This window comes from Eptesicus fuscus, chromosome 20 (assembly GCF_027574615.1).
Source record: "Eptesicus fuscus isolate TK198812 chromosome 20, DD_ASM_mEF_20220401, whole genome shotgun sequence".
Classification (NCBI taxonomy): Eukaryota; Metazoa; Chordata; class Mammalia; order Chiroptera; family Vespertilionidae; genus Eptesicus; species Eptesicus fuscus.
Window position 1 is genome coordinate 14,655,780 of NC_072492.1, and position 13,358 is coordinate 14,669,137.

The 13,358-nt window shown below is 50.6% G+C and overlaps 1 protein-coding gene across 5 annotated transcripts in view; it reads left to right on the top strand.

The window, feature by feature from the left end:
- The first annotated feature begins 7,228 nt into the window (after positions 1-7,228).
- The window catches only part of NCBP3 (nuclear cap binding subunit 3), a 29,361-nt gene continuing 23,231 nt past the window's right edge, over positions 7,229-13,358 (top strand). For 4 of the 5 annotated variants that reach the window (XM_054709889.1, XM_054709890.1, XM_028133032.2 and 1 more), the window contains exons 1-3: positions 7,229-7,420; positions 9,297-9,362; positions 11,746-11,851. In XM_054709889.1, the coding sequence (XP_054565864.1) occupies positions 7,238-7,420; positions 9,297-9,362; positions 11,746-11,851 (355 nt within the window). In that variant the 5' untranslated portion in view covers positions 7,229-7,237. Of the gene's footprint in view, positions 7,421-9,296; positions 9,363-11,502; positions 11,618-11,745; positions 11,852-13,358 lie in introns of those variants that run through there. The other variant, XM_054709891.1, reaches the window with a different exon arrangement.

The following is a 13,358-nucleotide window of genomic DNA, read 5'->3' on the forward strand; positions in this document are numbered from 1 at the left end:
TAAAACAACAGCACTTTGCGTGTATATTCTGTGCATCTGGGTGTGTTTTCTCGCCAGCTGGCTGTGCTTGCATTTCTGGGAAGGTCTGAGCAGGACCGTGGTGGGAGGGGCTCTGGGGGGAATGAGAGGGAGAGAGGGAGGGAGGAGGGTTGGCTCAGGCTGCTGAGCAAGTCCTGTGGCTCCTGCTGGGAACAACAGGGTGTTTGGGAGCCAGTGGGCTGCCCATGAGGCACCCGGCCTGTTTCGCAGGGGCCCAGGGGCGCCGGGGTCTGGTCCTCGGGGGCTGTCTACTCCTCGTGTGGCCGGAGTCCCAGTGGAGCCTTACAGGAGCCCTGTGATGCGGGCCCCATGTCCTCCCTCTGCCCCCTTAGCCTTGGGCACTGGCCTGGGGTTTTTGGACCCCGCCGCTTCCTGCTGATCCCAGGGCCCTCACGGCCACGATGAAAAGAGTCATCGTTGAGGTCAGACAGCCTTGAACTTGGATCCAGCTTTGCCATTTAATCGTCCTGTGACCTCGGCAAGTCATTGGAGGAGTCTCAGTTTCCTTATCGATCGAATGCGGATAATAGCACCTCCTCAGGGTCCTTTGAGGTTAAACGAAGTCCTGTGCCAAGCGTCTGACACAGTGCTTGGCACAGCGTGGGCACTCGGCGAGGGAGACCCTGCAAAGGAAATCAGGACGTCCTGCCCCGGGGCTGCCCGGAACCAGCCTCAGGGGCCGCGGGTTCGGCACAGGCCGCGTGTTTGCCCATCTGTGGAGCTCCAAGCAGAAGGAGACCATGCCAGAGGCTGCCTGGCGTGGTGACCGGCTTTTCCATCTGAGAGATGGAGGCCAGAGCTGCTTCTGCCCGCTCCCTGGTCATCCCGGGAAGGTCTCTCCAGAAGGGGTGCTGGAGGCGAGGCAGAAATTCCCCATCGCCAGAACCGATGAGTGGGTTCTTGTACCCACTTGCTCCCCACCGCTGCAGCCCCTCAACTTGGGACCCCACCACCTCTCACTGCCTCACCGGTCTCCTGGCCTTGGTCCTCAGCTCTCCAGCCCACCCTCTCACCAGCTGCCACGTGATCCTGGTGCTCTCCTGAGCATACCCAGCCCTCTCAGAACCCTGTGCTCCCGACAGTGCTCAGCCTGGCATCCGAGGCCCCTGCCAGCAGCCCTGCTGCTCTCTCTGGAAGATCCCACAGGCACGTTGCCTGCTCTCTGCTCCCCCTACACTATCACCCTATAAGGGCTCAGCCTGGGGGAGAGGTGGGAGGGACGGTCAGAGCCACTGAGGGTTCCAATTTTCCCAAGGGGACACTCTGACACATACCGGGACCCATATAAACACCCACAGGGCACCCCTCCCCTCCCACACTCCCCGCCCTCCCTTCCTCCACACACACAGGCTGGCGCACCTACACAGCCTCTCCTCGGGCACATAAGCAGGCCTGGGCTTGAGGGGCCAACTGAGGCCCAGGAGAGCCAGTGAGGGGCTGCCTTTGGTCTCATCGGCAGGGCAGTCCCTGGCCTGCAAGGACTCCCTGCACCGCTCCAGCCTCCTGCTGGCCTGGGCATCCACAGCGTACACGACCCTCTCCTGCTCCTGGTCCCCTCCCCCATACACATATAGACCTGGCTCTGCCCTCGGGGTCTCAGCCACCTCTGTTTCTCCAGCGAGGATGACCCGGGAAGTACAGTCTGGGTCCCGGCTCACCCTCCAGGGCAGCTGCCAGTCCCCATGCCGGTAGGACTGACCCATTTGTCATTAGCCCATCTGGCTTTGTAGTCATTCTCCCTGCCCAGGCCCCCACTCTCTCCAAGTCACCTCCTCCAGGTAGTCTTCCCTGGTCCACAGCCCCAGAGGCACCCTGGGCATGTGGTCCGGAGTCTGGTCCACCTCCTCCAAGACTGGAATCGGGGACCAGGAATTAGAACTTTCACAACGTCTGTCTGCCCACTCACGGCGCCATGGCAATGAAGGCCATCTGAAGAGCATCTCTCAGGGGAATCACAAGAATGGGGCCTTCCCTCTGGGAACCCCATTCTCTCCACCAGATCCCTTGTGAGCTCCTTCTCAGGCCTGCCTAGCTCTGGCCTTTTCCGGTCCTCTGTTCCTGCTCCTCCGCCTACAACCTAGCTGAGGCCCAGATTTCCACCGCCTCCGTTTTCCAACGACCACTGCCCCACACTCCTGGGCACGCAGGAGGCAGCCCCTCCCGCCTTCGCTCTCAGATGCTCTCGGCACTGGCTCTGTGTCCCCTGTTACTGCCCGGCTCACTCTGTGCCACCTCCAGCAGGACTGGTCACTGTTTCTTCTAGCCGCAGCTCATGCGACTGGCTGATGCTCTCTGCATTGCGTGCCCTTTGACCCCAGCAGTCCTTTGGTCTCCCCAAGCCCTTCCCCTCATGACCTAGGCACAGGTCTATGCTGAAGAAATGGAACCAGAACAACACGGGACCGAAACACAGGAAGGGGCTGGTTAGACTCCAGGCTTGGCCTCCCAGCGTCCAGGGCACCAGCCTCAAGGTGCCAAGCTGTCCTGGGAGGGGACCCCCTTGCCCTCAGGCGTGCTCCTCTCCTGCTTTCAGGCAATCTGCGCCAACTCCCACCCTCCTCCTCGGGAAGCCCACCCCGAGCTGAGAGAGGGCTCCTGGCTGTGGTCTGCCCCTCCCAATTCAGTCTCGACAGTAAGTTACCAACCTGGCTACCTGCTAGCATCACCTAGGCCCTAGGCCCTAGGGCGCTTTTTAAAAGCCCTGATGCTGCCCTGGCCGGTGTGGCTCAGTTGGTTGGGCTGGTCCTGTGCACCGAGAGGTTGCTGGTTTAACTCCCAGTCAGGGCACATGTCCGGGTAGCGGGTTGGGTCCCCCGTCTGGGTGCATAGGGATCAATATTTCTCTCTCTTCGTTTTCCCTTCCTCTCTCTCTCAAATCAATAAAAGTACTTTTTTTCAAAATGGGCCCCACCCTGATTTAATTGGTCTGAGAGGTAGTCTGGGTGTCTGGATTTTTAAAAAAAAAAAATTAATAGGCTTTATTTTTTGAAACAGCTTTAGGTTTATAGAAAAAATGAGTGGAAAGTACAGATGCTTACCATATAATCCCTCAACCTTCTCTCCTGCTTCCCGTTAGTGTGGTACTTTGTTATAACTGATGAACGGATACTGATACATTCTTATTAACTAAAGCCACCGTTTACTGTAGGGTTCACTCTTTGTGTTGTATATTCTAGATGTGACAAGTGTGTAATGTTGTGTATCTACCATTACAGTATCATAAGAATTGTTTCACTGCCCAAAGAATCCTCTGTGCTCTACCTGTTCTTCCCTCCCTCCCTCCCACACCCTCCCTCCCCACCCCACCCCCATCCTCTGGCAATCTCTGATCTTTTTACTGTCTCTGTAGTTTTGCCTCTTCCAGAATGTCATATAGTTAGAATTATACAGCAGGTAATCCTCTCAGCTTCCTAGGTGATTTTTTAAATTTTTACAATGGAGATATAATTAACATATAACATTGTATAAATTTAAGGTGTATGATTTGATACATTTATATATTGCAATGTGAATGCCACTGTCCCATTAGCTAACACCCAGCACCTCTGTCTTGTTATATAATGATAATTTCTTCTAGTGGTAGAAACAATTAACATCTAGGCTCATGCTCTAGCAGGTTTGGCTCAGTGGATAGAGCATCAGCCTGCGGAATGAAGGGTCCCAGGTTCTATTCCTGTCAAGGGCACATCCCCAGAAAGGGGTGTGCAGGAGGCAGCCAATCAGTGATTTTCTCTCATCATTGATGTTTCTATCTCTCTCTCCCTCTCCCTTCTTCTCTGAAATCAATAAAAAAATATCTAGTTCAATGTTTTTAATAGTTTCGTTGTTTATAATCACTGTACTGTCTATTAGATCTCCAGGACTTATTTATCTACCAGCTGCGAGTATGTGCACTAGGTTGGTGATTTTAATGAGCCGTGAGAGTTGACATGATTAGCTCTGGTCTAGAATGTGGTAAGGGTGGTGGTGGTGGTGAAGGGAAATCTGGTGCATGTTTCTAAATCAAATGTGGGAAAAGGTCTCATTTCCTTTTGATATGTACTCCATCCATCTACCCACCCACCCATCCATCCATCCATCCATCCTTTCAATATTTGCCCACGGCCTTCTATAACCAGGCACTGAGTTAGACACTAAACCAAATCGACACTGTTCCTGCTCTCATGGTGCTCACAGTCCATCACAGGAGTCAGACATTAACCAAATCGCCATGCACATGTGTGGATGATTTGGAACCGGTATGGGCAACTCTAAAGCAAAAGCCCATGGTGGTGGCTCTCTGAGAATAGTTAGGGGGGCTTTCCAGCTAAAGGGAAGCTCCAGCTGAGATCTGAGGCGGAGGAAGAACTAGCTAGGCCAAAGGGGAGGAAAGAAAACTCCAAGTAGAGAGACCAGCTTGTGCAAGGGCCCTGTGGTTAGCAGGGACATAGTGCTTTCCAAGAACTGAAGTGGTGGTGCTGAGAGTGAGGAGGAGAGTAGCGCAAAATGAAGCTGGAGCGGGTGGCAGGGCTGCATAATGTGCTGAAGAGATCACTTTGGCTGCAGTGTGTCGAGGAGGGATGGGGGCGGAGGAACGGGAGAAACAGAGAGACCAGTGAGGAGGCCACTGCAGTGTCCAGACAAGAGGTGACATGATGGTGGCTGGGACGGAAAGAAGCTGAGGGGTGGCAGCTGAGAGGATGGAAAGGAACAGGTGGACAGGAGAGAGATGTGGGAGGCCAGACAAGAATTCTGAGTGGCCTGGCTATGGGGGTGGGGGAAGAAGGGGTCCAGGGTGGCTCCTAGCTTTCCAGGCTTGCACACCTGGACTGACTCTGGTGCTGATCAGGGAAGCTGGGAACATAGGAAAGGACTTGGCTTGGAAGGGGGATTCTGAGTCTCAGGTAAGTTGAGTCTGAGGTGCCTTGAGACATTCCAGGGAAGATGTGCGGGAGGCATTTAGACAGATGGACTGGAGCTCAGAGGAGAGGGGAGAACTGGCGACGGAAACCTGGAGGTCCTCAGGGTAGGGATGGCAGTGGAACTGGAAGCCGTGTGTGTGATGAGATGGCCTCGGGAGTGTGCCTGGGATGAGAAGAAAGAGGATCCAGGAGTGAGCCCTAGGGGACTGTTAATGCTGGGGAAAGAGGAAGAACCTGAAAATGCACCGGAGCAGGGGAGCAGGGGCCGCCTGGGAGGTGAAAGGGAAACCCAGCGTGACCATATAAGGAGTGTGTGTGGTTTCAGGAACTGGGGAGTGGCCATCAGTGTCAGTGATGCTGAGTGGTCAAGTCACACGGAGAAAGTGAGGGAAGGCAGGCCTTTCAATAATTTACTGCGTGGGGCTGCGCAGAGCACAGATAGCCTCCTGCGCCAGGGTCAGCGGCCTTTTCTTTAACTAGAGAAATGTTTCCTTAACTACCGACCTGCAAATAGGCCAAGGACATGAACTGGGGGTGTGGGTTTGTGGGTGTCCAATTTAAAATCGCATCGAAGAGCACTTCTGCGTGAGTCAGCAGGACACTGCCTCAGGCCAGTGGACCGTGTTACCAGTCCTCCGCCAGCATTTGATTTCACCATAGGAGCTTATATTACCTTTTAGTGACTTTTCCCTGTGTTATCCCAGGAGAGGTAGGATTCCATTATGTATTCCCCTCCTCCCTGGAAGGGAGAGGGTGAGAGAAAGGAGAGGGACTGGTCAATTTCAGCCAAACTTTTAGAAGACCCTCAATACCCTCTTTGTCCCCTAGCCCCCATCTTCACAAATTTCTAAGAGAGTTGTCCACACTTCCTCCAATTCCATCTCTAAGCTACCTTCCCCTTCGTGCACGTTGGTCTCGTCAAAGTCCCCGATGGCCAACCAACTTTACAGACAGTGGTTTTTGGCCCTCAGGAGTCAGGAAAGCTCAAGTCCCACTGTGAACTGGTGGCTACACTTGCCTCATTTAACCTCCACAGCCTCCTTTGGGGGTGGGTAACATTGTCCCATATGACTGCTGAGGGCACTGAGGTTCTGATGGTTAAGCAGCTTGCCCAAGATCACACGTGGTATAAGGGGCAGGCTCTGCCCCCTTGAAACCCAGGTGTGTCTGATGCTGGTCATGTTCTCCCTTTATAATTGACTGTTCCTCCATGGTCAGAGCTCGTAGGGCCTCTGAGACCCTAGGACCCCATCTACACCCTCCTGAGATGGGAAGACAGGCCCAGAAAGGGGCCAGACTAGCCCAAGGTAACATAGGGTGTAAGGTGCAAAGTCAGGGCTCAAAGGAAAAACTGACCAGTGGAGCCCTCTGGGAGCCTACAGACACCCCCTTGCTCCCCACCAAGCTCTTGTTAGAACATGCCAGAAACCATGTTCAGAACTTTTCAGACAGTGGTTTTTGGCCCTCAGGAGTCAGGAAAGCTCTGGCCTTTGGGCAGCTCACTATGCTCTTGGAGCCTCCATTTTTGTGTATGTAAAATGGGTCAATTATTGGGAGACTTGAAAGAGACATAAGTTGGCAAGGCAAGTACACTGTAAACCTACAGACTGCTCAGAGGTCATAGACCAAAGCTCATTCTGGGCTCTGGAGCCTCATTGCCTAGGCTCAGGTTCAGGTTTTATCCCTTACACTAGAGGCCTGGTGCACAAATTCATGCACAGGTGGGGTCCAGCAGGCCCGCCCTGATGGGGGATGATCTGGGGGGTGGGGAGGAGCCCCGGGTGGTTGGCAGGCCAGCCCCGCCCCCTGGTCTCCCAGTGGAGGGGACAATTTGCATATTACCCTTTTATTATATTGGATAGCCTGTCACCTTGGGTAAATTTGTATGCCTCAGTTTCTTTCCATGTGAAATGGGAATAACAGTACCTACTTAATAGGGCTGTTGTAGGAGTGAAGTGCTTGGAATAGTCACTGGCACATAATGACCACAGTAAAGCTAGCTTTTATTACAGGTTTAAAGCGTTTTCTAAATCCAGACTACACCTTTTTTTTTCCATGCCCCGCCCCCTCCAACAGGCCCCACCCTCGTCCCCATTCGGTCCGGCCTCCTCCTTCCCAGGTCCTACTGCAGCCTGCCGGGTTCCTCCCGACACTAGGGGGCGCGGCGCTGCAGGGGGCCTTCTAGCGAAGCGGGCGACGCTCTAGGCAGCGGAGGCGGCTGCTCGGTGGCATAGCGACGGCGCTCTAGCCTTCGGGTGTGCGGGGCGGGCTCTCAGTGGTGCGGCCGGCGGGCGGCGATGGCGGCCGTACGGGGCCTGCGAGTGTCGGTGAAGGCTGAGGCCTCGGCGGGGCTGGCCTTGGGGCTCCCGTCGCCTGAGGCGGAGTCCGGTTTGGAGCGTGGCGAGCCGGAGCCCATGGAGGTGGAGGAGGGCGAGCTGGAGATTGTGCCGGTGCGGCGCTCGCTGAAAGAACTGATCCCGGTACGGGAGGCGAGGGGGAGGTCGCCGGGCGAGCGAGTGTCCCGCGCCTGGACGGGCCGGAAGGGGAGGCGGCCGGCTGCCCGGCCGGGGAAAGTCGGGGGAAGGAGAGAGGGGAGCGAGCGCCCGGGGGGCGGGGGCGCCTGGCTGGAGAGACCGGGAGCGAGAGGAAGGACGCAGGGCGCCCGGAAACGGGTGCTGAGGGGCTGCAGGCGGTGGGAGAGCTGAAGGGTGGTTAAGGACGTCCCCTTCCCGCCCCTCTGAGCCAGTCTGTGCCGGGGGGTGAGTGAGGACGGGCTGGGTTGTCTGGGCGGGAACCGAACCGAGAGCGGCCCAGACGGCGCTGTCAGCGGCGCCGGCACACGGGGCTCCTTGCGGGTCCTGCTGCGGGGTGGCTGGTGGCTGGTCAACGGGGCTCTCCTGGTTTCTCCTGGGAGGGCTGGACTTGGCAGCAATAGGAGCCCCGTGCTTCTGTGGTGACTTGAGGGTCATCTTGCCCCCGCGCAGCCCCACGGCCCTGTAGCCCCCACACGCCGGCCCCGACACCTGACCTTTCATGAAACCAAAACATCCGCCAGTGCGCAGTGGTTCTTGGTCCGCCTTTCGTCTCCGCGGGGATGGGGAGCGGTGTCTTGCTTGTGTTTTGGTGGTCCTTTGCCCGCTTCTTGGGGCCGGTCTCAGGCCTGCATGGCCCTTCTCCGGCCCTTAATGGCTCACCTAACACGAAGGAACGACTTTTTACCACGTCAGCAAGCCTTGGTGTTCAACTGAAATTATGGGGAAAGGTGAAAGTGGATCACTCTAGACAGGACATGATAATGACTCCGGTCACAATAATTAACAGTGTCTTTTTACCATTTACTACATGATGCCATTTCAGTATCACCGTAGTTGTGAAGTACGTGTGTCATCCCCTGTACTCATTCATTTTAACACCGATGGCATCCCCCACTGTGTGCCAGGCACAGTCCTAGGCACTTGATCAAGATTAAACTCCCTCCCGAAGTTTATGTTCCAGTTGGGGGACACAAGTAAACAAATAATTCCGGATAGTGGTCGATGCTATGACAAGAATAAAGCATGTTAATGGCAGAGAGAGTGCAGAGGGCAGGGAGGGTGTGCAGAGCGGGAAGCTGCATGGGGATAGGATGGTCAGGGAAGTCCTCTGAGAGAGTGACATTTAAGCCAAACCCTCTGACACGAAGGACCCAACCTTGTGCAGATTTGGAAGAAAGTGTCTCCAGTAGGGGCAACAGTAAGCAGAAGGCTCTGAGACGGGCACAAGATTGTTTTTTGGGGGAACAAATATGAGAGCTGTGAGAGGTCAGGAAGGTGGGCAGATACCATGGAGGAAAGCAAGGCCCAGAGAGGCCAAAGGAATTGTGACGTGTCCTGTAGCCTGTGAACGTCAGAGCTGCCTTTTCAGACCTGGGTTTCCCAATCCCACCCTCTTTTCATTGCACTGTGCTGTGTTTTCCGTAGGTCTGGGCGAGTCTGGAATTTCTGCATGTTGATGAAGACTTGTGCTTTATTTACCTCGTGGCCTGGCATGATGAATTGGGCCGGTCTGGGTTGGGGAGATAGGTGACTGCGCCTCATCTTGGATGCTTTTCACAAAAGCTTGTAGATTTCCATTTACATGACACCTTCAGGAGATGGAATTGTTTAAGGTTTGGACAGGCTCTAAGCTAGAAGTGACTTCTCCTTAGCGTAGTGATTGCTACGCCAGTCACTGTGATGGGCTCCCTCAGAATAAGGGGTTGTCAGAGTGGGGGAAGGATTGCTCAAGAGAAGGACTATCCCCAGACCATCAGCTCTTTTTATCATGAGTTTTTCGTCAGTTGCTGTCAGCATTTCTCACTCTTCCCCCTCGTGTTAGGACACAAGCAGAAGATATGAAAACAAGGCTGGCAGTTTCATCACTGGAATTGATGTCACCTCCAAGGTAAGACAGACCATGATTTATTTATTCATTTTGACAACCGGGTGAACTTGGTTCCTAGGATTGGCGGAACTGCAATTATTCTCTACCACCTATTTTCTTTAGTTGCTGGATTAAAATTTATTTAACTTAAAATTTTATATTACACAATGATGCTTTCGTGCATTCTGGAAACATCCAGGCAGTATTTGTGTAGTCTCATGTTCACGATAAGATAAAATCACTATACCTGTGTTTAATCATAATCAAGAAAAAGTTCTGCACTGCAAATGCTTTTTTATGCTGTATACATTCTTTAAAAGTGATATACTGTTTTTTACTTTAAATGAAACAAAACATGAAAAGTGCCTGGCACATAGTAGGCTTTTAGTAAATGTCTTTTATTCCTCACTGGCTGCAGGCTCAGGAAAATAGGATTTCCTGCCCTGGCTGGTGTGGCTCAGTTGGTTGGAGCGTCATCCTGTGCAACAAGGTCGCAGCTTCAGTTCCCGGTCAGGGCACATACTTAGGTTGTGGGGTTTGATCCCTGATTGGGGTGCTTGCGGGAGGCAACCAATTGATGTATCTCGCTCACATCGATGTTACTTTTTCTCTCTCTCCCTTCCTAAAAACAAAAACAAAAAACAACACACAAAGAAACCCCCCCGGAAAAATAGGATTTCCTTACTGTGTGGCTATCTAAACTTTGAAGACCAAGTCAGCTGAATTATTCTCAGTATCTGGGAATATTATCTTTTATCTAGTGATTGCTGTTACTAGATTACCAACTTCACTGTAATTCCTCACAGAGCCAAACCAAATATTTTCCTTACTATAAATAGTGCATATTTGTTGCTTTAATTGGTGATATCCAGTTTAGACATTCTTTCTGCTTTAATGTGTGCAATTGAGTTTGGAATAGAATCTTGAATTCTGAATAATAGTACTATGATGCTATATTGGATGTATAAAATAAAAATGTCAGGCTTACATTTTTATATCTTATTTGGGACTCAATCTGTCGTAGATCAGGGGTCCTCAAACTTTTTAAACGGGGCCAGTTCACTGTCCCTCAGACCGTTGGAAGGCCGGACTATAGTTTTAAAAAAACAACTATGAACAAATTCCTATGCACACTGCTAAGTCGGCTGCTCAGCAGGACAGGCAGCGGCAGCAAAAACACCCGGCGGGCCGGGTAAATGTCCTCGGCGGGCCACATGTGGCCCACGGGCCGTAGTTTGAGGACCCCTGGTCGTAGATGGCTTAAAGGCCAAAGAAAGAAATGATCTTTTAGACAAACAAGAAAATAAAGTGAAGATGTTTTCTTACTGTAATTGAACCAGAAGTAGACTGTACTGTTCTTAATCCTACACAGTTTGCCATTATATTAAATAAATATAATGGGGGAAAGAGTGGTAGTCCCAGAATTGGTACTTAAATTGTTACTAAAGAAAGGTAGATTAGCTATTTGCACTGGGAAGATTTCAGGGAAGAAAATTAGCATAACTGTTGGGAAATAACAGAAGTGTTGCTGCTTTACCAATCCCCACAAGCTTTCTGTATAGTCAGACCTTCAATTAGTGTGGCAAAGTCAATATGTAATTAGCGAAGGGTTCCCAAGAGCCATCAGAAACCCACAGTTGGATCTGGATTTATTTTAGGTCTTGGAAAAAAAAAAAAAAAACTTATGAAGCTGATTATTTTGTTTTTCAATGAAGCGTCAATGCTTCTTGTCACTTAATTTGAAAACTGGCAATTCCATGGATACAAGCCTAGAAGAGAGAGAGTTTCTTTGCCTCAAAGCTATTTTTAAACCAGGAAAAAGCCTTAGGGAGTGGACTGCTCATGCAGACATAATGTGGAAGAGCGTGATAGGTGTGATTACCATGCACACAGACAGTGAAATGGGGATGGGGGGCGGGGGGGGGCTCCTAGAAATAGCACTGAGATCAGAAGTTCTGCCCCACTTACTGCTGAAGTACCTCGAGCAAACCTTTTAACTTTTTTGTGCTTCAGTTTCTGCACCTGGAAAATTGAGATTTGAGATTGTTTAGTTGTAATTTGTTTGAATCATGACTGCTAATAAATGAAATGTCAGAGAATTAAGCATTACTTATTACTCATTGGATCAACTAATATTCATTGAATTCCTACTCTGCCTTAGACACAGTGATAGGCATTGAATCATCATGGAGATTATTACAAATTATAGCAGCATTAGTGTACACCCTCCCAGTCATTGACTTTGAATATCCGGTTCTCTGCAAAAATTATTAAAGGTACATTGTTGCTTATTTCTTCTGATTTATTTTAGGGTTATCACTGATGCCTTATGTTGTATTTGTGATTGTGTGTGCGATCTAACTTTTCTCGTTCATTGAAACGTGGCTTTTACCGTACCTTCTAGGAAGCAATTGAAAAGAAAGAACAACGAGCCAAGCGCTTCCATTTACGATCAGAAGTAAATCTTGCCCAAAGAAATATCGCCTTGGACCGAGACATGATGAAGAAAGGTACTGGGTGTTTGGGGGGAATTTTTCCATGTTTCCCCAGATAGTAACATTTCCTGCCGTGGCTGGTGCTTCTGGCCTTGCCTTGCATGTGCAGTCCTCATTCAAATACTCCCAAAGGAAAGAGACATGTGAAGTCTCCATTTTTGAGGTGGTCTGTTTCAAGTTGTGTTAGCTGTGTCTCAGATGTTAGAGCTGGAAAAAAAGATTGTCTTGTCAGAGGAGGCCCAAAGAAAGTCACCCAGTTAGTGGCAGAGCTGAGATTGGAACCTCTGCTTCTACGGACTCCTACCCATTTCTGCTCTTATCATAGAAAGCTTAACTTTTCTTTGTCTTTAAATGTATTGGAAGTAGCCAGAGCCAGTTTGGCTCAGTGGCTAGAGCGTCGGCCTGCAGACAGAAGGGTGCCGGGTTCCATTCTGGTCAAGGGCACGTACCTCGGTTGCAGGGTCCTGGCCCTGGTCGGGGGCATGCAGGAGGCAACCAGTCGATGTGCCTCTCTCACATTGGTGTTTTTCTCTCTCTCTCTCTCCCTCTTCCTTCTACTCTCTCTAAAAATTAATGGAAAAAATATCCTTGCGTGAGGATAAAAAAATAAAATAAATGTATTAGAAGTATATCACAGTGAGACCTCATTAAGGGGAGTCAGAGCAGTATTGGATTGGTAGGCGAAAGTTGTCAGTACTTCTTTAGATGCAGGCTTATGATTTTATTGATTTTTTACAGAGAGGAAAGGAGAGGGACAGAGAGCTAGAAACATTGATGAGAGAGAAACATTGACCAGCTGCCTCCTGCACACCCCCCACCGGGGATGTGCCCGCAACTAAGGTACATGCCCTTGACCGGAATCGAACCTGGGACCTTTCAGTCCGCAGACCGACGCTCTATCCACTGAGCCAAACCGGTTTCGGCTGATTTTATCTTATTTTTCAATTTTATTAGGATAAGTGTTTTGCTTCTTGGAACTCACCCTGAATTATAAAGAGTAATCTGCCCCAGTCTTCTGAAGCAATTTACAAAATAAAGGGAAAATTTTTACTGAGTTCATAGCCAAACTTATTATTCCATGCTAATATAAAATAAATCCATGAGTACAAAAGGTCTCCCTCTGTTGTATTTGCAAATGTGGGTATTTCTGAAGGACTTAATAGGCAGAGCTCTGCATGTTAAATGTCTGTGCTCTGCTCTATGAGTTTCTCTAGGCTTGCTTGATTGATAAAAGCATGTTGAATGAACAAAAGAATAACTACTATTTTGGGGGAACTTGATGTCCTACCTGGCACTATGTTAGTTGGCATATTGCATATTCGTTTCTTACTCATTTCTCACAACAACCCTATGAGGAATATATGTTTTATTCCTGTTTTACAAAGAAGTAGAAATAGGCTCAAAGAAGTTTAATAAATGCCTGAGGGTATGCAGCTAGTAAAAGTGGAGTCAGGATTTCAGGGGTTCAATTCCTGGTCAAGGGGATGTACCTTGCTTGCAGGTTTCCTGGCCCTGGTGGGGA